The sequence below is a fragment of the Populus nigra genome, chromosome 16, assembly GCF_951802175.1.
Source record: "Populus nigra chromosome 16, ddPopNigr1.1, whole genome shotgun sequence".
Classification (NCBI taxonomy): Eukaryota; Viridiplantae; Streptophyta; class Magnoliopsida; order Malpighiales; family Salicaceae; genus Populus; species Populus nigra.
This window is the reverse complement of record NC_084867.1, coordinates 10,479,787-10,502,199: the sequence shown is the minus strand read 5'-3', so window position 1 is coordinate 10,502,199 and position 22,413 is coordinate 10,479,787. Positions and strand designations below refer to the sequence as shown.

At 34.6% G+C, this 22,413-nt stretch overlaps 2 protein-coding genes and 1 pseudogene across 5 annotated transcripts; 1 reads left to right on the top strand and 2 right to left on the bottom strand.

The window, feature by feature from the left end:
* Positions 1–516: 516 nt before the first annotated feature.
* Positions 517–2,220, bottom strand: LOC133675489 (cytochrome P450 736A117-like; annotated as a pseudogene).
* Positions 2,221–6,637: 4,417 nt separating this feature from the next.
* On the top strand, positions 6,638–10,157 carry LOC133675832 (serine/threonine-protein kinase AFC2). Of its 4 annotated transcripts, XM_062097338.1 has the most exons (12): positions 6,638–6,852; positions 7,460–7,649; positions 7,913–7,939; positions 8,035–8,188; positions 8,296–8,344; positions 8,442–8,556; positions 8,819–8,910; positions 9,054–9,210; positions 9,296–9,360; positions 9,444–9,541; positions 9,629–9,731; positions 9,848–10,157. In XM_062097338.1, the coding sequence occupies exons 1-12, from the start codon at positions 6,766–6,768 to the stop codon at positions 9,992–9,994; spliced, it is 1,284 nt and encodes a 427-aa protein (XP_061953322.1). In that variant the 5' UTR covers positions 6,638–6,765; the 3' UTR covers positions 9,995–10,157. The 4 variants fall into 4 exon arrangements, with proteins under 4 accessions (XP_061953322.1, XP_061953323.1, XP_061953324.1 ...); XM_062097339.1 differs by lacking the exon at positions 7,460–7,649 and having other exon boundaries at positions 6,655–6,852; XM_062097341.1 differs by lacking the exons at positions 6,638–6,852; positions 7,460–7,649; positions 7,913–7,939; positions 8,442–8,556 and having other exon boundaries at positions 8,113–8,188.
* A 3,825-nt stretch (positions 10,158–13,982) lies between these two features.
* LOC133675209 (sesquiterpene synthase 2-like) lies at positions 13,983–16,690 on the bottom strand. Its single transcript, XM_062096514.1, has 7 exons — positions 16,543–16,690; positions 16,157–16,424; positions 15,694–16,060; positions 15,292–15,510; positions 15,035–15,173; positions 14,674–14,922; positions 13,983–14,339 (listed from the first exon to the last, which is right to left on the bottom strand). The coding sequence occupies exons 1-7, from the start codon at positions 16,645–16,647 to the stop codon at positions 14,046–14,048; spliced, it is 1,641 nt and encodes a 546-aa protein (XP_061952498.1). The 5' UTR covers positions 16,648–16,690; the 3' UTR covers positions 13,983–14,045.
* Positions 16,691–22,413: the final 5,723 nt, after the last annotated feature.

Below are 22,413 nucleotides of genomic sequence, written 5' to 3'. Positions count from 1 at the left end.
AATCTATACATGCTCACATTATCTTGTACTTAATTAATCAAGAAAATGAGTGTGTTGAAATTCAAACTCATGATTTTTTTATTATCAAGGTTCTGATATCATGTCAAAAAATCATCTCAACCCAATAACTTCAACTATTAGATGAGGCTCTAAGATATGTTTTATATTACTCTCTAACACACTCCCTCAAATGAAAGCTCTTTGAACTTGAAATATGTGCAAGCTCATACTATTTTATAGTTAGTTTCTATTAATTAGAACTCGTGACCATTTGGTCAAAAAACTCTGATACTATATCAAATAATTACCTCAATTTGAAAGAGAATGATTTATATAATTTTCTAATATGTCAAAGATTTGCAATTCAAATTCATAACTACTTGGTTATTAAAATTTTGATATCATATTAACGAATCATCTCATCCAAGAACTTAAATTGTTATATAAAATCTTAAGAATAATTTTATATTACTGTGTAACTATAACAATAAGTTCATCCTAAAACATCATTCACCATTGGGAGAACAAGTTTTATTCTATTACAGAAAAAGTGACAATATTACTGTGAGATCCTCACTGGTGAAGGAAGGAAATAAAGATGAAAACAATTATTCATGTAGAAGGTAGAATATTTGGATACCAATTAAGCACAATGGTAACAGTAGGACCTCTCCACTCTAGAAAGAGTGAGGAGTTGCAATAACAACAAGTGGGAATTTCCTATGGATGGCTAGCTCTGGAGCTTCTGTTATATCCAAGTCTTCAGGTTTTGCTCCACCAGGCAATGCCCAATTGAACTTATGCAAAAGACTAGCCAACGTAATCTCAATCAGGGAAGAAGCAAATGGTGTTCCTGGGCAGCCTCTTCTTCCAGCTCCAAAGGGAATGAATTGGAAGTCATTTCCCTTGAAATCTATAGCACTCTCCAAGAACCTTTCTGGTCTAAATTCCTCTGGATTTTCCCACGATGAAGGATCTCTCCCAATTGCCAAAGCATTGATGATTACTCTGGTTTTGGCTAGAATATCATAGCCCTGTACCTTGACATCCTTGGTTGACTCTCGCGGAAGAAGCATGGGAATTGGTGGGTGTAAACGAAGAGATTCCTTGATAACTGCTTTCAAGTATAGCGTTTTCTCTACATCATCCTGGGTTACACTTATTTTGCTTCCGGTGATCCTTCTAATCTCAGCCTGTGCTTTCTTCATAACTTCGGGGTGTTTTAGCAACTCCGTCATTGTCCATTCCAAGGCGGTATGTGTTGTATCAGTTCCTGCGGAGAACATATCCTACAAGAGGGTATGAATAGGTCAGACATCCAAATTATTTTAACTTGCTGTTTTCCTTTCTAATGGAAACCAATATCAGATTGAAATCATCTTGCAAGTGGAAGAAAATTTAAACTAACATTAACATAGCAGTATCATAGATATAAGAGAGAAATCACTTTGTAAGTGGAAGAAAATTTAAACCAACATTAACATAGCAGTATCATAGATATATTCAAATTAGGCTAGTCAGTTTTCTTACCAAAATGATGGCTTTTATGCTGTCGCTGCGTATCGAAGCACCATCTGTGCTATTTTTTTTGGATTTCAAGCAGAACATCCACAAAGTTCATTTTATCCTCATTCACACCTACCCTATTTGCCTTAAATTCTTCAATAACTTCATCAAGATGGATTGGAATAACTTAACCCTTTTAGAGCTAAGTAGCTGCACGACACATATGCTTCTCATTTGCCTCCAATACTCGCCATAAGGGGCCAAGGACAAGTCCTTGTAGTCATACAAAGTCTTCTTGCAATGCTTGAATCAGGCCTATTTGAAAATATGACGTCATGAGTTCTCAAGATCTCACGAGCTCCATCAGCAGACGAGACTACAAGTGTAGGAGCGTTGCCAAGGTGCAAGAGCATGAGTGGACCATGGCGTTTAGCCAAAGATTGCAGAGAGCGATGGGGATACAAGCCTAACTGAAGGAGATTGCCCACAACAGGAATCTTTAATGGTGAAGGTGGTAAGTTTTTATTCCTTGCAGAATTGAAGAAGAACCATTTGGTAACAAAAATAAAAAGAAGGCAGGCAAGAGAGTATGGATGCAATATCATTGCATGAACCTCTAACATTTTCACAAATTTAGAACTGTATTCTGGATAGACAGATGAGATCATGTCATAACCTCTTATCTCGGGTGTACTACCAATGAGTGGCTCTCACACTACCCTGATTCTAGTAGTTTTGTTCTTTTGCTATCTATCTTTTCAGCAAACGAAAGTATCAAAGTATAATTTATATAATTTTTTAATATATTTAGAATTTAATTTTTTTTATTAAATAAAAGGAAAGTTGTGAGATTTGAATTTTTAATTATTTAATAAATAAAATTTTAATATCATATCAAAAAATTAATCCAATATTATTAAAAAAATCTCAAAATATAATTTATATAATTCATTAAACAAATTTATTTCTTTCAAATTTTGGGGTTGCTGTTCATCACTATGCACATAGAACTGACACAATTATTGTTAAATGATGGCAATTAATATAGTCCTTAATATTTTTTGTAATTTTTTCTCATGCTTTTTTATATGTGGTTTTTAATCATTTTTAAATTATATTTCAATTAATATCCCTTCTCTCTAATTTTTCATTTTTTTGTGTTTAATTAGTAATTTTTTTAAAATAGTGGTTGTTTTTTTATTATTTTGTATTTATTTAATTTTTAAAGAAATTATTCTAATTCATTTATAATTTTATTTTGTTATATATAAGTGAAATTTATTTTTAAAAATAAAAAATAATTTTTTATAATATTTCTAATAAGTGCAACTTTGCAAGAGTATATTTTTTCCCTTTGATTTTATTTAATCAATTTTATATGTGTGTTTATTTTCACTATCATTTTATTAAATAAAAAATTATTTTTAATAAACATAGTCATTGAACATAATTGGATAAATGATCTGTATTATAGGATCAAATATATTAATTTACATTCGCTTCTCGACTTTTCCATATACGTATTTAATTATTGTTAATGATTTTTTTTATTGATACAAATTATTCTCGATTTAGTTAATTAGATGTGTTTATAAAAAATTTTATTTACACTTAATTTTTTTTATGTAAAAAAACATGCTGAGAAAGGTTGCATGTTCAAGATATCTATTTTCATAAAATATTTTTAATACATTTAACATTGTATAATATTTTCTTGCCTCATACTTAATTTAATCAATTTCATGTTTGTCTATTTTTATTATCATTTAATTAAATAAAAAAATATTTTTTTAAGAAACTTATTAAGCATAATAATGTCAAAGATCCAAGTTGCATGACCAAATATCTTGTTCTATACCTAACTCACAGTTTGTTAATTTTCATTTTTATTTATTATTAATGACTTTTATTTATTTATTAATATACATAATTCTCAATTTATGTTATTAGATGTATGCATAAGTTTTTTTTATTTATAAAAAACACATTAAAAGCATGCATATTTATTTCTTAGAAAAAAAAAGTTGACCAATAGCGCAGCGCGGGTTAAAAAGTTAGTGAAATCTATAATAAGTATCAAAACTTAAAATGAGACAATGTAATGTACTTACTTATTAAAATACTTAGATTTCAATTCAAATAAATTTTGTTTTATTGACAAGAATCAATATTTTATCTTTAATATTTTATTTTCGCTACTTTGTGCAAATAGATTGAAGCAATTAACCTCTTAGAGAATATACTAGCATCCATATTTTTGAAGGATCGACTTCCTTTAAAAACAATATAGAAAATGGCTAGAGAGGTATTGTAATTTGTGTAAAATATCTCTCCTTCAACCTTTTTTTTTGTATTGATTCTTGGAATTAAAATTGATGCTGAATTAATTTTTTCTATTTTACTTTGATTACTTACCATAAAAATAATAAAATCTAATAGTTTTTTTTCCTTAAAAACAAAGAGGTTTTCTTGTAAAAATAAACGGTCCGGAAGAGAAAAAAGACTTTTCAAACTCTTTATTCATAGTATGTATAAATAGGCTAATAAAAAATAATTTTTATAGATAAAAAAATTATTTTACAATTAAAAAAATCTAACAACAAATCTAAGTTTGAGGTTAGTGGCTTGAGCTAGTATCAAACCAGCGAGTGTGTGTGACTTAGCTCAAAACCACTTTAATCATGATAATTTTTGATTCTGAACTTCTCACTATATAAATTATTTATATTATAATTTTTTTTATTATATATGTGCGAGAGATAGAAAGTTTTAAGTTTCATAAAAATATATTAATTGAGGGTTTATTGAGATCAATTTATTATTTATCAACAATTTATTTTAACCTCTTAATGTTCACTGTTAAAAAATTTTTTATTGAAAATTAATTTTTGAACTCTTTAACTGATAAAAAGTGATTTATGATGTCAATGGTTGATTCTTGAACTCTGTCTACAAGCAACTCCCAAAGCTCACAACACACACGGTTATGAATTCATTCATAACTATGTATAAAATCATCTATATTTATTGTTGCTGCTTTTTCTTGAATGAACTATTGTGATAATAATAATAAAAAAACTGTTTAATTGTCAAAACAATTATACGAGACAGAAAAAATATAATTTTTGTGAAAAAAAAATTTTCTTTTATAATTTTTTTTATGATTATTTATTTTTATTATCTTGTAATTAAAAAAAAAAAAAACAGAATCTAAAAGTCATCAGCTCCAGCAAAGTAACGCAGCAGACAACAAACTAGGAACAATGACCAGCTATAGCAGCCATTCAACCAGCAAAGGCGACAGCTTCCACCAAACAAATCCCATGCAGCAAGCACTAGCCCAAAGGATCAGCCGATACAAATAGCTAGAGGATAAGGTCAGCAGCAACCTCATCAAAACCAGCATACTGCGCAGCAATGACCAGGACCATTGAAACAGGCTCCATTTAGCAAACTTAATATGTAGTGTTTGAAACAGGCTCCATTTTTATGAAAGGGTGGGGATTAAAAAAGAGGGACATAAATGAAAAATGTGTCAAGCATGGGTGGCGTGTCATAAGTTTTGAAAAAGATGCATTTTGGTCCTTGAACTTAAAAAATAACGTAAATTATACAATTTTGATACCTTAATATTTTTCAAATTCAATTTTGGTACAAAATTTTACTTTATAGTCTCTAATTGAGAGGAGAAAGAGAGAGAGAGAGGTAGCTAAAGTTTTATGGTTGAGAGAGAGACATGTCGTTGATATCGATTTAGGCTACCAAAATGGACTATATTTATATCAAATTATTACTTTTGATGAGAGGGGCTCATATTAAGTGTTTTTTTTTTACTTTTAAAATTCGTGAAAAGAAAAAGATCCGAGCTACAGTTGATTTTGATTTTTAGAACGGTTTTTTGAGGCTACAAATAGGTCTATCATGATTCTTTAGGTGTTTTAGATCAAAATAGATTGAATTTTTTTTTAGTTAAAACAAACCTTGTGCCCTGATTTTCCAGTTACTACAGTAGCCAAAATCTGGGCAAGATCAGATGACACGTTTTTTGTCTTAGTAGGCGACGTGTCATCCACCTCAAGTGCAGTAGCGCAAGACCTAACAAAATGCGCTAGGCGATCTAGCCTGGCTCGCCATGCCTAGTAATACTGACTTTTTTTTCCTAATTGTTTTCCAATGAATGCTTCTTTTTATATGTTTTTTTTTAAATTATTTATATTTAGATTAATATACATTCTCTCATTTATTTTGTTTAGAGAGCCTCTATTAAATGGTCACTATTTTTTGGTTATATATATTTAATTTTTGAAGATGTTTTTCTGATTTATCTATATTTTTTTTTATCTTTTGTATGAATGAACTATATTTTTGATAATATTTTTTTTACTATCAAATAATATTTCTAATATGTCTAGCCTTGCATAATATTTTTTTTATTTTATTCAATCAATTTAATGTGTTTGTCTATTTTTATTATCGTTTGATTGAATAAAAAATATATTATAATAAATAAAATGCAACAAAAATAATCAAGTAAATATCTCATCTTACGAGATTAAATATTTTGATCTACACATGTCTTTGGATTTTTCAAGTTTTATTTTTAAATATCATTAATAAATTTTTATTTATTTATTAACATATATAGTTCTTGGTTTATTTGATTACATGCATACATAAACCTTGTGATTTGCACTAAAAAATTTCAAACTATATAAGTGAGTTGAAAAAACCTACATATATAATTTTTTTATAGGAAATTAAAATAATTGACCCGCGGTAGAGTGTAAGTCATATAATTAGTACTTCTAATTTGTGTAACCTTACATAATATTTATTTTACTTTATTTAATAAATTTTATATTTATTTATTTCTATTATTTTTTGATTAAATAAAAATTTGTAAGGTTACACAAATGTGCGTGTTGTCACGCTTAGACAATTCCCATGGTCCGCAAAACAGCTAACTAAACCACGGTTAAATCCTAACTGTAGTCAAACAAACCGAACCGAATCATGGAATCAACAAAAAGAATAAACCCTAACAAACACTTGTCAGGTTCAAATCCACGGCTAAAACCAACCCACGTTGACGGTCAGATCTCTTCCTAACCGCCTCGCCTCCCATTATGTGCACGTTACTTAAAACTAGGGTTAGCTAGATAAATTTCTCCTCGCACCAATTAAAAAAACAAATCCCTAATTTCTCCCTTTTGATTTCCTGTCAAGATCGCTAAATCTTCTCTGGATTTCCCTTCGATCATGGAGATGGAACACGTGACCATCTTTCCCATAACACACCTGGATCGACCTAGGAAAAGACCTCGTTTCGGCTGGGACGTGCCTCAGGTATCATCAGCTCTTTTTTTTTTTTCATTTTGTTCTTGACGTGAAAGATCTAAAATATTTTATTGTGTTTTGAATTTAGTTCCGGTTCTCTTGTTTTTTAAATATCGGATCTTGACTTTTGATTTTAGATCTGTTTCGATTAGTTCTTATCTGTTTATGGTTATTCTTTCGCAGATCATTATTTTGTATACGGATTATATTGATGTTGGTTTATAAAATTAATTGAATAGTTATTTTTTCATTATTTTCCACAAAAATCAAGATGCTAGATTAATATTGTATTTTTATTACTATATTATATATGCTAATAAATGTTTTATTTGCAGAAAAATAATTAATTGGATTAAAGTTTTTATTTTAATTTAAAAATAATTAGGTAAGATATGCTGAAAGTTGTTAAGGTAATTCAGACCTAAATCTTGTGCTAAAAATGAAGATTTCTTCTATTCATAATGTTAGCAATATTATTTGATTATGTAATTTTTTGTTTCTCTCACAAATGAGTTTTTGGAAAAGAGAAAGGGGATGCCGAGGGTATATGAAGCTATCAGGTGAAAAATTTTGATTTTATATCTTGAGTGGTACATAAATGGGTGGCTGTGTGTAGGCTCAGGTAGGGAATTTTTGTGGACAAGAGGTTGGGAATGTAGCAAGCTATGCATCTTCAGGAGCAATCTCAGACCATACTAATTCTCTGTTTGTTAAAGGAGTGGCTCAAAATGGTTCTCCCCCATGGAGGGAAGATGACAAGGATGGCCATTACATGTTTGCGCTTGGAGATAATTTAACTTCTCACTGTAATTACACTTTACCATCCATACCTTATAAACAATGAATAGGTTTATATATAAGGTCCTCAAGTTGCAAATCTTTTGCCACTGGGGCTTTCAAGAATTCTTTTCCACCAATTATGGATTTAATAGTGTATCAGTTAAATTTGACTTTGAATCGTTTGATGCATTAGAGTCCCTATTAACGAGTAAAAATAGGACTGAGTTTTTCTTTTGACATGTTAATCGTGATGGTTGCTGACTGAGTGTTTTTCCCCTCTTCCTTACAGATAAGATACATAACAAAATGGGAGAAGGTATGCCCTGTCACGTATTTGCATTCCTCATTGCTGTGAGGTTTAGTTTTTGTTCATCTGACCTCTTGGATTTATACTGTTTGCTCGATGTATAGGCACCTTTGGTCAGGTTTTGGAATGCTGGGACAGAGAAAGAAAGGAAATGGTTGCCATCAAAATTGTACGTGGCATCAAGAAATATAAGGAGGCAGCCATGATAGAAATTGAAGTGCTGCAACAGCTTGGTAAACATGATAAAGGTGGCAACCGGTGAGTTTTCTTGACCTACCTCTTACCTGATTTATTGCCAATGCCAACCATGTGACCTGCTTATTTATGCCTCTTTGTCTATGGTTAAATGGGTTTATTCCTTGCAGTTGTGTGCAAATACGGAACTGGTTTGACTATCGTAACCATATCTGTATTGTAAGTATATATGATTAGTTTCTGATGGAATGATTTCCTCAATTCACAAATAATTTGGGGGTTAAGACTTCTGGGTGAATGTAAATGGTTTTAACAGGTATTTGAGAAGCTTGGACCAAGCTTATACGATTTTCTTCGCAAAAACAATTATCGCTCATTTCCTATTGATCATGTCCGTGAGATTGGCAGACAACTGTTGGAATGTGTAGCATGTGTGTAGTAATTACTTTAGCTAGTCTCTTTTCATGCATCTTTTATCTTTTTTCTTTCCCTTCTATCTTTTTTTTAATCAAATGTTAAGTTCTTAGCTATGTGGAAATACATAATGAGATTAGCTAATGTATATGTTTTAGGGAGATTTTCTGTTTTGGTAGTTCTCTTTAGAGTAGGTAGTTGTATTCTTAGGCTAGATTAAGTAAAGAGTAGTCTAGTATTTCATTTACTAATGTTGCTTCTGTACTTAAAATCTTGCAGTTATGCACGACCTTCATATGATTCATACTGATTTGAAGCCTGAGAACATACTCCTAGTTTCTTCTGACTATGTAAAAGTTCCTGATTACAAGGTGATGCTTAGCTTTTTACCTTGCTATTTATGCTGTGCTCTGGCCATGCTTTATGGTTTTCATGTGGCATTTGCTTTATCCTTGTCAACTCATTCTGGATGAATTGGTTTCTTAAGGCCGCTGACATATGTTGCTATGAGCAGAACTCGACTCGCTCTCCAAAGGACAGTTCTTACTATAAAAGAGTCCCAAAATCAAGTGCCATCAAGGTGATTGATTTTGGTAGCACTACCTATGAGCGTCAAGATCAGAATTACATTGTATCAACACGACATTACCGAGCACCAGAAGTTATTCTTGGTAATACTTTTGTTATTTGTCCTTTTTTTAAAACTTTTTTTTTTTGTAAATAATTGGAGATTACAAGTTTCAATTTTCAACACAGGACTTGGATGGAGTTATCCTTGTGATGTGTGGAGTGTTGGTTGCATCTTAGTGGAGTTGTGCACAGTATGTTTCTGAACTTTGCATTTCTACTTTTCTACTGTAGCAAATGCAAATGATTTTGGTACAACTTTGCATCTGTTGAACAGGGCGAGGCTTTATTTCAAACACATGAAAATTTGGAGCATCTTGCAATGATGGAACGTGTGCTTGGTCCTATGCCACAGAATATGCTGAAGAGAGTGGAGTGAGTTATATATCATATCTGCAAATTGATATATAATCATATGTTATTATTTCAGCTTTTGCTTAATCCTATCTTGTGCTTTCTCAGTCGACATGCTGAGAAGTATGTTAGAAGGGGTAGATTGGACTGGCCAGAGGGAGCTGCTTCAAGAGAAAGTATCAAAGCTGTTTTGAAGCTACCTCGACTCCAGGTTTGTATTTTTTTTGATATCCCTATGTTTCTGTGAGATCAGTTATTGCTGAGGATTTTGTTTTTACTTTGTTCTATTCTCACGATCTCTTGTATGCATATGTTTTTTTTTGGCAGAATCTAGTAATGCAACATGTGGACCATTCAGCTGGAGATCTTATACATCTCTTGCAAGGATTGCTCAGGTACGATCCCATGGACAGGTTAACAGCTCGAGAAGCTCTCAGACATCCCTTCTTTGCAAAAGATCATCGTAGGATTTGAGGAATGGACTGGCTTGTTGATTGTCTGCTGAAATTGTTGCTGCAAACAACGGGGGCATTAGTCCCAGGATATTTGAATGTGTTGTAGCAAGCTGCTAACCCAACTCCAAGAGTGTACAGTATGGAAATCTATTGAGAATGATAAATAGAATGTTGATTTGCAAGCAGCCTGTCTAATTCCTCGTTATTTTTGATTTAACAGTCCTCGTCATTCTAACCTCGGACTCGAATTTTGAACGTCTCTCTTTCACAAGTGACAAATGAAATCTAGAAAATCCCCGAATCCTTCATAAACTGGCTAGTAAAAAAGCTGCAGCAGAAAATTAAGCTGATCCTTGCGCTCCTTAAACATCGTGCAGGGTGTTAATTGATGAATCTTGATTTTTTGAAGCCAAAATATGTAAAATATAGCTGCTACAGTCCTCTGAAGAAACAAGTTTTGCTCGTTTCCAGCAGCTCTTGTCCGTGATCATGATATTTGGCAAACTACTGTTGGACTGACAGAAAGAAGTCCTAAAATAGAAAGAAAAAAAACTTGTTTACAGTGTTAAAATCTCGTAGCATTTTTGTAAAATTTCAAATATCCTTCAAGACCAATATAAACAAATCATAATCCATAATACTTCTTAGAACTTTGAATAAAACAATGTAGTAAAGAAGTAACATTAAATCAAGATTAAAAAGAAAGCTTTACGGAAACAAACAAGATACTCGATATAGTTAATATGCTAATAGAAACTAAAAAAGAAGGGTGAATTCTATCAAATCAGTGAGAGAATAACATTTAATATACATCTTGGATATAAATTATATAGTTAATATGCTAATAGAAACTAAGAATTTGAATGTAATATTAAAAAGGAAGGGTGAATTCTATCAAATCAGTAAGAAAATAACATTTGATATACATCTTAGACATTATAAATTGTAAGTCGCACACACACATGCACACACCCATACACTAAGCATATTAACACATGGTAGTGAAATACATGTCTAATTAGATAATAGATAATATATGAAATCCTAAGGTTTCTAGAATAGAGCACTGTGAGATGATTATTTGCGCATAAAAATTAATGTCTCTCTCACCAGCTAGGTATACAAATACAATGTGCACAAATACTAACTACTCTCTATTAATACCAATATCAACATAAACATCAAGATCTTACTTGATTTTCCAACTTCCACTAGCCTTTACAAGAAACAAGAAAAATAACCTCCATACAAAACCCTTAAAAGTTCCTTAAAATCCTTGCATACAACCTTTTACTGGTTGTGTGAGGGGGGCGAGAGGCTAGTTTAATCTGGTTTATTAAGTCTGATCTAGCTTGAAAACGAACCAACAATGCTTTAGATTCACCAATCTCAAAACTGACATTCTCATCCAATAATCTATGTAACTCTCTCATTAAAGGTCTCGTTACCTTTGAATATGAGCCAAACTACACATAGACCATAGACATTTCGCTCGAGGCATCAACAATAACATTTGCCTTGTCTAGGTGATATTAGATCATACAATCATAATCAATTAACAATTTTATCCACCTCTAGTTTATTATTTGTTGCATCTATTGCTAAGTTAAATGTCAAATATGTAATTGTTTAATCTCTCTAATCTACGAAACAACTAAAAATTAATGATTTGCTGCATCAGAAATTAGTAAATCCTAGAAAGAACTTTCAACTAAATTAAATGCAACTGCTTGTAGTTGCTTGTATTTGTGTTGTTTAGCTTCATCAATCTCTCTAATTTTTAAGGTAGCTACTAGATTAAATTTTAAGGCTTGTTTTATGTTATTTATGTTAAGTAATATTTATCTAGTTTTATTTATTAAGGGTAGAATAGTATTTTCAGTTTAACCTATATATAATTCCTTTGTATTTAGGTTAACTTAAGCACTCATAATAAACATCTTATTGAGAATTCTAGCCTCCTTTTATGTTTGATCTGAATTTCTTTAACATGGTATCAGAGCTTAGTTGATCGAACCCTTGGCTTGTTAATTTTATGAAACTCGCTGTCCTTGTAGAAATCATGTTCACCAATGTCAGAGCCACTGCTCGTATCAAAATCGTTATCATCATCCACTTCATTCCCTGTAAGATGTTCCAGCACGCTCAATGCATTCCTTTGAAGCTTAACTTCATATTCATTTTTCAAAACATCAGACATTGGTTGTTTGACCTATTAAAAGATGAAGGATGAAGATCAAGTTTTGTGCTTGCGGCTGAAGAATTAATATCTGAAACTTTATTTTAGATTCTTCAGCTTCTTCAATTTGGTATTTCTGTCTGTCTTTGCAATTATTTTGGTATTTCATCTTCTCTTCAGTTTCTGCAATTTGGTATCAGCTTCTGCAAATTGGTATTTCTGTTCTGTCTCTGCAATTGTTTTGGTATTTCGTCTTCTCTTCAGTTCTGCAATTTGGTATCAGCTTCTGCAAATTGGTATTTCTGTTCTATCTCTGCAATTGTTTTGGTATTTCATCTTCTCTTCAGTTTCTGCAATTTGGTATCAGCTTCTGCAATTTGGTATTTATGTTCTGTCTCTGCAATTGTTTTGGTATTTCGTCTTCTCTTCACTTTCTGCAATTTGGTATCAGCTTCTGCAATGTTTTGGTATTTCGTCTTCTCTTCAGTTTGTGCAATTTGGTATCAGCTTCTGCAATTTGGTATTTCTGTTCTGTCTCTGCAATTGTTTTGGTATTTCGTCTTCTCTTTAGTTTGTGCAATTTGGTATCAGCTTCTGCAATTTGGTATTTTTGTTCTGTCTCTGCAATTCTTTTGGTATTTCGTCTTCTCTTCAGTTTCTGCAATTTGGTATCAGCTTCTGCAATTTGGTATTTCTGTTCTGTTTTTGCAATTCTTTTGGTATTTCGTCTTCTCTTCAGTTTCTGCAATTTGGTATTTGAATTAACTTTCTGCAAGAAAAATAAAAAAATTTGGAGTGATATTTTGTCTTCTGCTTCTGCACAATTTGGTATTTCGACTTTCCTACAGCTTTTGTCATGGCATCTATTTCGAGATTGTTTGGTTACGTTGGTTACTTGCTGATATGAGAGTTTTATTTTCTCATCCTACTCCTATGAATTGTGACAACCAGAGTTCTATTCAGATTGCTCACAACTCGGTTTTTATGAGCGAACTAAGCACATTGAGATCGATTGTCATCTTACTCGTCATCATCTCAAGCATGACACCATTACTTTGCCTTTTGTTCATTCTTCCTTGCAGATTGTAGATTTCTTTACCAAGACACATTCCATATCTCGTTTTCGTTTTCTAGTTGGCAAACTCTCGATGCTTGTAGATGCCGCATCGTGAGTTTGAGGGGAGATGTTAAGTAATATTTATCTAGTTTTATTTATTAAGGGTAGAATAATATTTTCAGTTTAACCTATATATAATTCCTTTGTATTTAGGTTAACTTAAGCACTCATAATAAACATCTTATTGAGAATTCTAGCCTCCTTTTATGTTTGATCTGAATTTCTTTAACAATTTAGTAGTTAGGATTAATTAGATTTCTTGTTTTCTAATTGACTATAGTTAAGTAGAGATAGGAAAATAGTTCTAATGATAACTATTTAAAGTGCGAATATATATATATGCATCGATGATCAGTTGTAAAAGATTCGATAATGAATGTTGACTTGGACCAAGAATTATTCTTTTGATTGATTTCAATATTTTAATTTGATTTTTTTCTTAGTTATTTTCTTTAAACTGTTTTTTCATACTCAAAACCCCATCTTTGTTTGCGTAGTACAATATTATGGTAGATTATTTTTGTGGAAACAATAAATACTCGCAGTATTATTTTTTTGTTAAACAATCTTGGTTTTATTTTTAGTTGCATGTGACAGCACACCAACTATATATATCAAACTAAAATAGAAAAAGGTACAAATTAAGAAAAATAAGTGTCCTTATTCTATTAGAAAGTCTCCTTTCCTCCTCCTTAGCATTTATAGTAATAAAAAGGCTATAATAGGCAGGCATTTGTTTCCCCCGCAAGCGGAAATCTGCAACCTAGCTAGCAGTTATATTGGCACTGAATCTATAAACAATGACGCAACATTGTTTTTCATTACTTGTCCAACATGGGTATACCCATCTTCCTCCTTGTAAATGACATCCATGACTCTCGAAAGATTGAGAATGCGTTCAAGCAGAGGCATAGGCACAGCGGTAGGTTTGAGACACTCTTCATTTATATCCTTCCAAGCATTGACGACTTGCATGTGAAACTCTTTATACACTTCTTGTTCCGAGAGACCATATTGCCTTATGTAGCATTCAACTCCTGAGGCAGCATGTCCTCTCTCCTGTTCAAACTGAAAAGTACACATAATAAGATTAAAAGAAGCTCAGACCTTTATGACATGACATGTAGAGGGTGGAGTTTTTGTATTGGTTGGAAATACAAAACCGTAGAAGCTATAATTAATTAGTAAAGCAATCCATAAATTGACGTAAAAATAAATGTATCAAACTTCTACCATATTTATGGCATCAATGTAATTAGTTGTTTATTTCCTCCTCAACAATCCATGCAGTTCATCCATTTCCAGACTATCATGTTATCCTAACTCCAACAGCTATTACTTTCAATGAATTTCAAACAATCTTTACTTAAATGTTTTTTAACAAATTAAAATAAGCTCATACCTTATGTGATTTTACATCATCCATGAGTCTGCTAATTGTTTCTGAGGCTCTAACAATTTTAGGGCGATTGAACACCCAGTCAAATGCTTGCTCGGTCACCATGTCGCCCATGCCAATGAAAGACACGGTTGCGAGCAAGCAATAACCCGACGTTACTAGAGCCACCTGCATATATTCTTCTATCGTTGGGATATGATTTTCATGGAACCATTTGGCTTCGTTAAAGTAGGCATGGACTAGAGCTTTCATCTGTTATACATCGTAGATATAAAAATCATTACTAAGTTAAACATAATAGAGTAATTTCTATAACATAGTATATTAGTATTTGATAGGAGAGAGTCAAGAGTGTGGCGCATACTGCTTCTTTTCCAAAGTGGACTCTGTAGGACCATCCCTCCTTCGCCACTTTTTCCTCAATTTCACTGTAAACATTCAATACTGCCTCATAACATATTTTCATGTAATCTGGAAGCTGGTGCATGCTTTTTGTGTCCCACCTGAAAATTAAGTTTCCAGGTTTTTGTAATCGCATTGTAACCGTTATTTGTCTCTTAATTAAGGTCTGCTTAAAAAAAAAATCAAATAAAATAAAAGAGCCGTTTCCAGGCAACAAACCTGTCAATTGCTTCTGTGAAATGTTCCAGCTCTTCAAGGGTGCCATAAACATCATAGATGTCATCAATAGTCGATGCCATGGCTATTACTTTGGTAAGTATTTTCCTAGCGAGGGAGTACTGAGGCTCAAAATATACACCTACTATCCAAAAGAAGCACTCGACCACCCTGTCCCTTGCAAAAGGAAGCCTTCTAGCAAAGTCCAAACCCTTCCACCACCTGAAGACAAATAAAATATTGAGCACTATCTGAAGAAGTAAATAGCTTCACAAGTAATCCTCAAAAAAAGAAAAAGAAAAAGAAAGAAAGGCGCTTATGCACGCATTACAACTTGCTCTCTGCGTCAATATTCATTTTAACATGTCAACGTGCATTCATTCTAAATTTGGATACAAGTATCACCTTGTAATTTCTGCAAGCTCTTCTTTATGTAATTCTTGCACGAGATTGAAATTCAACTTTGCAAGCCTTAGTAAAGTTTTGTTACATGACGGCTCGTCCTGATAGATAGAAATGTAGCGCCTGCTCTCCAGTCTTGGAACGCCCCTTTGGATGGGCTGCTTTAGGGCATGAGAAACTTTTGCTGTTAGTGGACAGTCTGGACTAGTTGCCATGGACTTGAGGTGGATGGTTGTGAAAGCAAGGGCCTCATCAAGAATATCTTCTCCATGCACCGCTAGATGTGCTGCTTCATAGAGACCTAGGATGCCTCGAACATCATTGGATTGCTTGAAATAACCTTTGTCATCTTTGAACTTGTTGAATATATCTGAATTAAATTACCAAACAAATGGACTTGAAAATTTGTATGAAGATTATGTTATGCACATTTCTTATAACAAATGGCCATACATATACTAATTACCACATGAAACGTTGTAGCCATGTTGTCTTAGCAGTCGAAAACCAAGAGCAGTGTTGTAGAGGTCATCATCTTCCATATCAATACGGTTATTGTAGATATGCTGTAGTGTTTCTTCTATCTCTGTTTCAAAGTGGTAAGCCACACCTAGGCGCTGGATTGCATCTATAAGATCCAGCTGTTGTGATGAATTACTAGCTGCAGCCACGAGTTCCCTCTTAAATTGTTCCCTCAGCTTTTCAATTTCTTGCAATTCAACGGTTTCATGCACCTGCTTTAGTTACCATATTAATTAAACGCATCATTAAATTTCTTAAAGGGAGAAGAAAATAACAAAGAATCATACACACACACACACACACAGTATTGTCCTTTTTGCTTGCAATGACCTTGTCTTTGGGGAGATGGGAAATGAATTGATCACCCCAAATGCTTGGATGAAAATTGGCTGTCCGGCGAATAATCTCATTATGATGAGCTTCAGGAGTAGACATGTTGCTTCGGCAAGGATGCTCAATAGATGGCTAGTTTTTTATCGGTTAGGGAAATAGAGCAGTGAACAACAGTTGCAGAGATCAGGTGTATTTATAGGCAGCTGAGGGGGGTTTCGGTGTTTATTAATCACGTGAGGATATATATAACGCCAATTGATACAAATCTCTCACTTTAAGTTAAATTAAAAAGAGAAAGAGATGGTCCATAGTATTTGACCTGAATTTCAACACCTTCTGTTTTAATTACTTTAAGTTTGAGAAGCGAAACCTTGTGTTAAACATGGTTGTTGTATGGAGAGCCATAAAGCTATTATAATATACATAAATAAAGGCTACCGCGATTGCACTGTCTCCTCTCGTTTTCCATCCTTGGCCACTCGGTAACCACGTTTTTTTGTCTCCATTTCTTTTCCTCTCTCCCTCCTCCGACAGCCTTATTAAATTTAAAAGCAAACTAGGTGGTGTCGCAATGATAAAAGCTTGGATCAAGAGGTTTGTTTTCTTTGTAGTTTCAGGTTCGAATCTTATGGTTACTCATATGATAGCTACTGGAGACTTACATAATTGTTAACTTCAGGACCCGTGGGATTAGTCGAGGTGCGCGCAAACTAGTCCGGACACCCACGTTAAACTTAAAAAAATAATTTTAAAGCACGACACCCCCCGCTAGCCCGGACACCCACATTAAACTAAAAAATAATAATTTTAAAGCACGACACCCCAGTGAAAGTCAGCTGAGGGGGGTTTCGGTGTTTATTAATCACGTGAGTGTGTGTGTGTCTATATATATATATATAATGCCAATTGATACAAATCTCTCACTTCAAGTTAAATTAAAAGGAGAAAGAGATGGTTTAAAATATTTGATCTGAATTTCAACACCTTCTGTTTTCTTCACCTTATCCCATGAGTAACAATCCCTCTACTTCATCTCAACTTTACTCTACTACTAATCACTCTCCAAGTATGGTCTCTGTTTCTCCAGGTACGGTGATCTTATTGTCAGTGGACTCCTCTCCTATTGTGTCTTCATCTTGGCCTTTTAGTAGTCCTACCTTGGGTCCTTCCTCTGGCTCTTCTCCTGGCTTGAATTTGGTAGTTGATTTATCTAATTTTGATCTTCAGCAGGTTTCTCATAGTCCGTCAATTCTGCCAGCTGACTCCTCTCACAACCATCACATGACACTTCATCCTCGCCACCCAAAACAGGTGCATCTTAGTGTGTCTCAATCCTCTGCTCCTGTATGTCTTGCTCAGTCCCCTGCTCTCGTGTGTTCTGCTTCTCCTGAGCATGAACCCCTCACGTTCAAAGACGCTTCTCAGCATTTGGCATGGTAGCAAGCTATGCAAGATGAGATTCGAGCTTTGCAATCTAATGGTATGTGGACTCTAGTTCCTTATTGTTCCTCTATGAATGTTGTTGACAGTCGTTGGGTCTATAAAATCAAGTGGCGAGCAGATGGTAATATTGACAGGTATAAAACCCGTCTTGTTGCCAGAGGTTTCACTAAACAAGAAGGAATAGACTACCTCGAGACTTTCAGTCCGGTTGTTAAGCTTGCAACTGTGAGGTTAGTACTTACTATTATTGTGTCCCGTGGGTGGTTTATTCATCAACTTGTTGTTCACAATGCTTTCTTAAATGAGATTCTTCAAGAAGAGGTGTATATAGAGCAACCACCTGGTTTTTCTCACCCTACTTTATCATCTCATGCTTGTCACTTGCATAAGTCTATCTATGGTTTAAAATAAGCTCCCCGGGCATGGTATACCAGACTCAGTGACTATCTCATTTCTCTTGGTTTTCATGCCTCTAATGCTGACACCTCTCTGTTTATTTACTCTGATGGCCATGATCTCATTTACTTGCTTGTGTATGTGGATGACCTTCTGCTTACTGGAACAATTCAACTCTACTATGCCACTTGATTACCTTACTGAATTCAGAATTCAAAATTAGGGATTTAAGCTTTGTGCATTATTTCTTGGGGATTGAAGTCACCAAGACTGCCATGGGACTTATGCTCTCACAACATAAATATACTCTCGATATCATTCAGCAAGTTCGTATGTCTTCGTGTAAAGTTGTCGACACGCCTGCTTCATCCTCATCTAAGATATTGTTGACCTCGGATACTCAGTATTCTGATCCTACCTGTTATCGATAGATTGTTGGTGCTTTACATTATCTCACTTTTACTCGCCCAAATATTTGTTATGCTGTTAATAAAGTCTGTCAATTTATGCACTCGCCTACCAATGGCCATTGGTCTCTTGTCAAAAGAATTGTCTGGTACCTCCAAGGAATGGCATCTTATGGTTTGCACATTACTTAGGGTTCCTCTCTTTCCTTACATGATTTTACAGATGCTGATTGGGCTGGTAGTCTTGATGACATAAAATCCACTGATGGCTACTTGGTATATCTCGGCTGAACACCTATTTCTTGGAAGTCTGGAAAACAACACACAGTGGCTCGTTCATCGACTGAAGCCGAATATAAGGCTCTTGCGGATGGTATTGCTGAGATTTTATGGATTCGGGCTCTGTTGTCAGATCTTTATTTTTCCTCTGATCCTATGAATATCCTTTGATGTGATAATTTGGGTGCTATCTACTTGTCTGTCAATCCTATCTTTCATGCTTGCACTATGCAAGCTGAAGTCGATTATCACTGTTGTTACTCAATTTTTGACCCACCTTTTTGATAAAATTTTCGGAAAATCCAAAAATAGCGAAAAACAATGAAAATCTAAAAAAATACATTTTTAATATATTTGCATCGTTTTTAGCATTTTCAACGTCGTCTAAAAAAGAATTTAAGTTTTCAAAGGTTTTTTGAATGCGTTCGACTTTTCACGCGTCATTTTTAAAATCATTGATTTTCCTCATTTAAGTCGACGTTGATATTGCTCGTTTTAAAAAAAATACAAAAAAATAAGAAAAATTAAAATTTACAAAAAAAAGAGAGAGTTGAGGACCAATTTTGAGGCCCAAGCAACATTTTGCCTATAAATAGCTGCCTTCAACACAAACCTAAAGGAGGGGGGTAATTTGGAATTTTAGGGGAGGCAACAGAAAGGGAGCAAACCCTAAAAAACTGAACATGACTGCTCCCTTACGAAAAGCAGGAGCCGCCAGCCCCCCACCATTTGATTTTTTCTCTTCTCCCTCAACTGGCCGCCAGCCCCCCCAACCCCCGTGGGTCTGATTTTTTTTCTCTTCTTCCTTCCCCCTCAGCCACGACCTCTCCCCTTTTCCAGCACCAGCTCCATTTTCCTTCTCCGACAACACACCCGAACACCCCCCCTCCAGAATTTTTCTTCTCTTCCCCTTTCAACCGCTGCTCCTTCTCACACCCACAGCCACAGCCCCCCGAGAGCCCCTCTCCCTCAAGCTCTCCGATTTCCCTCCATCAAGCCACACAGCAGCAGCAGGAGTCCCGTTCATAGCCTCCTCCCACCGAAGGATCCAGGGGCGGCTGATAGCAGCAGCATCCCCCACGGACCTAGATCGATCTGCCGCTCCTTCCTCCTCTACTCCTCCAGCCACTCACTGCACAGACCCGACGATCTCCTCCCAATCAGCACAAAACCCGCCAACCAGACAGCCTTCCCCAAGGGCAGCTTCAGCTGCCATGGATGACAGCACCACCGGCCGGATCTGCGACCAGCAGAGGGAAACAAACTAAAAGGAAGAAATAAAACAGAGGATAATCAGATCTAGAGAGGAAAGAAAAATTTGAACTGACTGCCTTGTGTGTATTTTTTGGGTTTTTGCAGGTGACAGTGACTCCACCGCCGGCGTGGGAAGACGGAGGGGAAGAGGACATTGTCGATCCCCTGTTCGTTTGAGCTTCTAGTGGCGGCGCGTGAGCCCACGCGCCGCTAGTGGCGCGTGGAAGGACGCGCCACCACTGTTCTTGCACTTGCAGAAGGGCTTCCCTGCAATTTCTGGAGTTTTAGGGACTGTTTTGTAATTTTTAGATTATGTTATTGTAATATTATTGTAATTTTTGTTTAGTTTGTTTAGAAATTGTATTTTGTATTGTGGATGTAAAAAAAAAAGAAAAGAAAGAGAAAATAATAATAGAAAAAAGATGTGTGTGTTTGTGTATTTTTTTATGTATGTTATTGAATCAAAAGAAAAAAAATAAATTTAATATTTTAATTTATATGCACAAATATCTAAAGGACAGATAAAAATTATGTTGTATTTTCCATAAAAATATAGAACATGTATCTACATATATTTTGGGAACTAATAACTGATTTATCAAAGCCTTAGAATTGGGCTAAAACTTTAATTTTTTAACACATCAAGTTCACGAAGCAGCTTACCTCAGGTAAGGTGCGTTAGGGGTGCTAATACCTTTCCTAACCACAACCAGTCCCTTACCCGTGAATTTCTGACAAGACCAGTACATCCGGTTTTCTAGTAGCCTTCAATTAAATACTAGGTGGCGACTCCCAACGATGTAATCAAAGCAAGAAAGAAACGAGAAATGGAAAAATCGCCAACCGATGCCGCGCGGATTTTAACGTGCGACAGAATGACGACTCCACTAGGGAAGGTATTGTTTTCAACATTATTGGACTAAGGTTTGTATATTTGATGTGTTTATGTTTTTGAATTGTTTTTTTATCCATTCATTTTGTAGAATTGTCTCATGCATCACATAGTGTAATTTTTTAAAAGCACACACAAGCTTCAGGTTAGGAGGGGGACTAGCAGCTTACTTTACGACTTTTAGTTAAGGTTTAAGTTTGTGTAAACCCCAACTCTTCGTTGAGTGCTTAGACTGGTAACAATTGGTACATGTGCCATCTCATTACCTACTGGGCCCCTATATTGCCTTCAAAAGGGTGATCACTGGGACAACAAGAGATCCTTTTTAGAGACCAAGTAGTAAACCTACCTTTTGTCTCACTTAAAAAGAGTAGAACCTGCCTTTAGGATTTGTGCTCCGTATACATTGTTTTGCATCAAGGCAAACTCTTCTTGAAGCATCTTGAACTCAAGACTTGTGGGTGACCCAATGGCTGTCACTCAGAAAATTATCATTGTAGAGTTTGGGCAAGAATCAAGATTCTTGTTTCATCATACAAGAGTTACGACCATATGTCACCCCTCAAAGGGCGAGTTCATCATATAGTTTACATGTTAATACATTTATCATACAAGTACCGGGTTGAAAGATAGGTTCCCCCACATAAGTTGTGCTACATGTGATTAAAAAAAACAAGATAATGGAAATGAAGAAAGATGTCAGATAGAGGCTCATTATCAAAATGAAGTTGAGAGCATCAAAGATGAAGTAGCCAGACTCAGATCTACTTGAACAAGTGTTGAGCATCAAATTGAAGTCTGCACAGTCTTCTGTGGGAACACTGTTTGTCCACGTCCGATGGAAGTTACACCTCCTCTTTTCAGTCATGAATAACTGCAGCAATGCCTTCAGTCATCAGCTAATGACAACCTTTGTTCTTGTTCAGTTGCACTGATAATTATTCATCGCCTCTGTATCTTCTAATGGAACCAAATAACTGCTAGCCTTTTGTGCATGGTGCATTAGCCTTCTTTGAGGTTACCCTTACTGTGAGCTTAATTCCAGTTCAGCAGCAAAAAAAAAAAACCATGATTAGACGCTGAACTTCAATGTGGCAGAGCTCTCTCTAAAAAACCCCGTTTATGGCTCTACAAGTGGAGAATGCATGAGGGGATGTAGTACTTTCATACGCTACAAAACTTTACCCCACCAGTTTC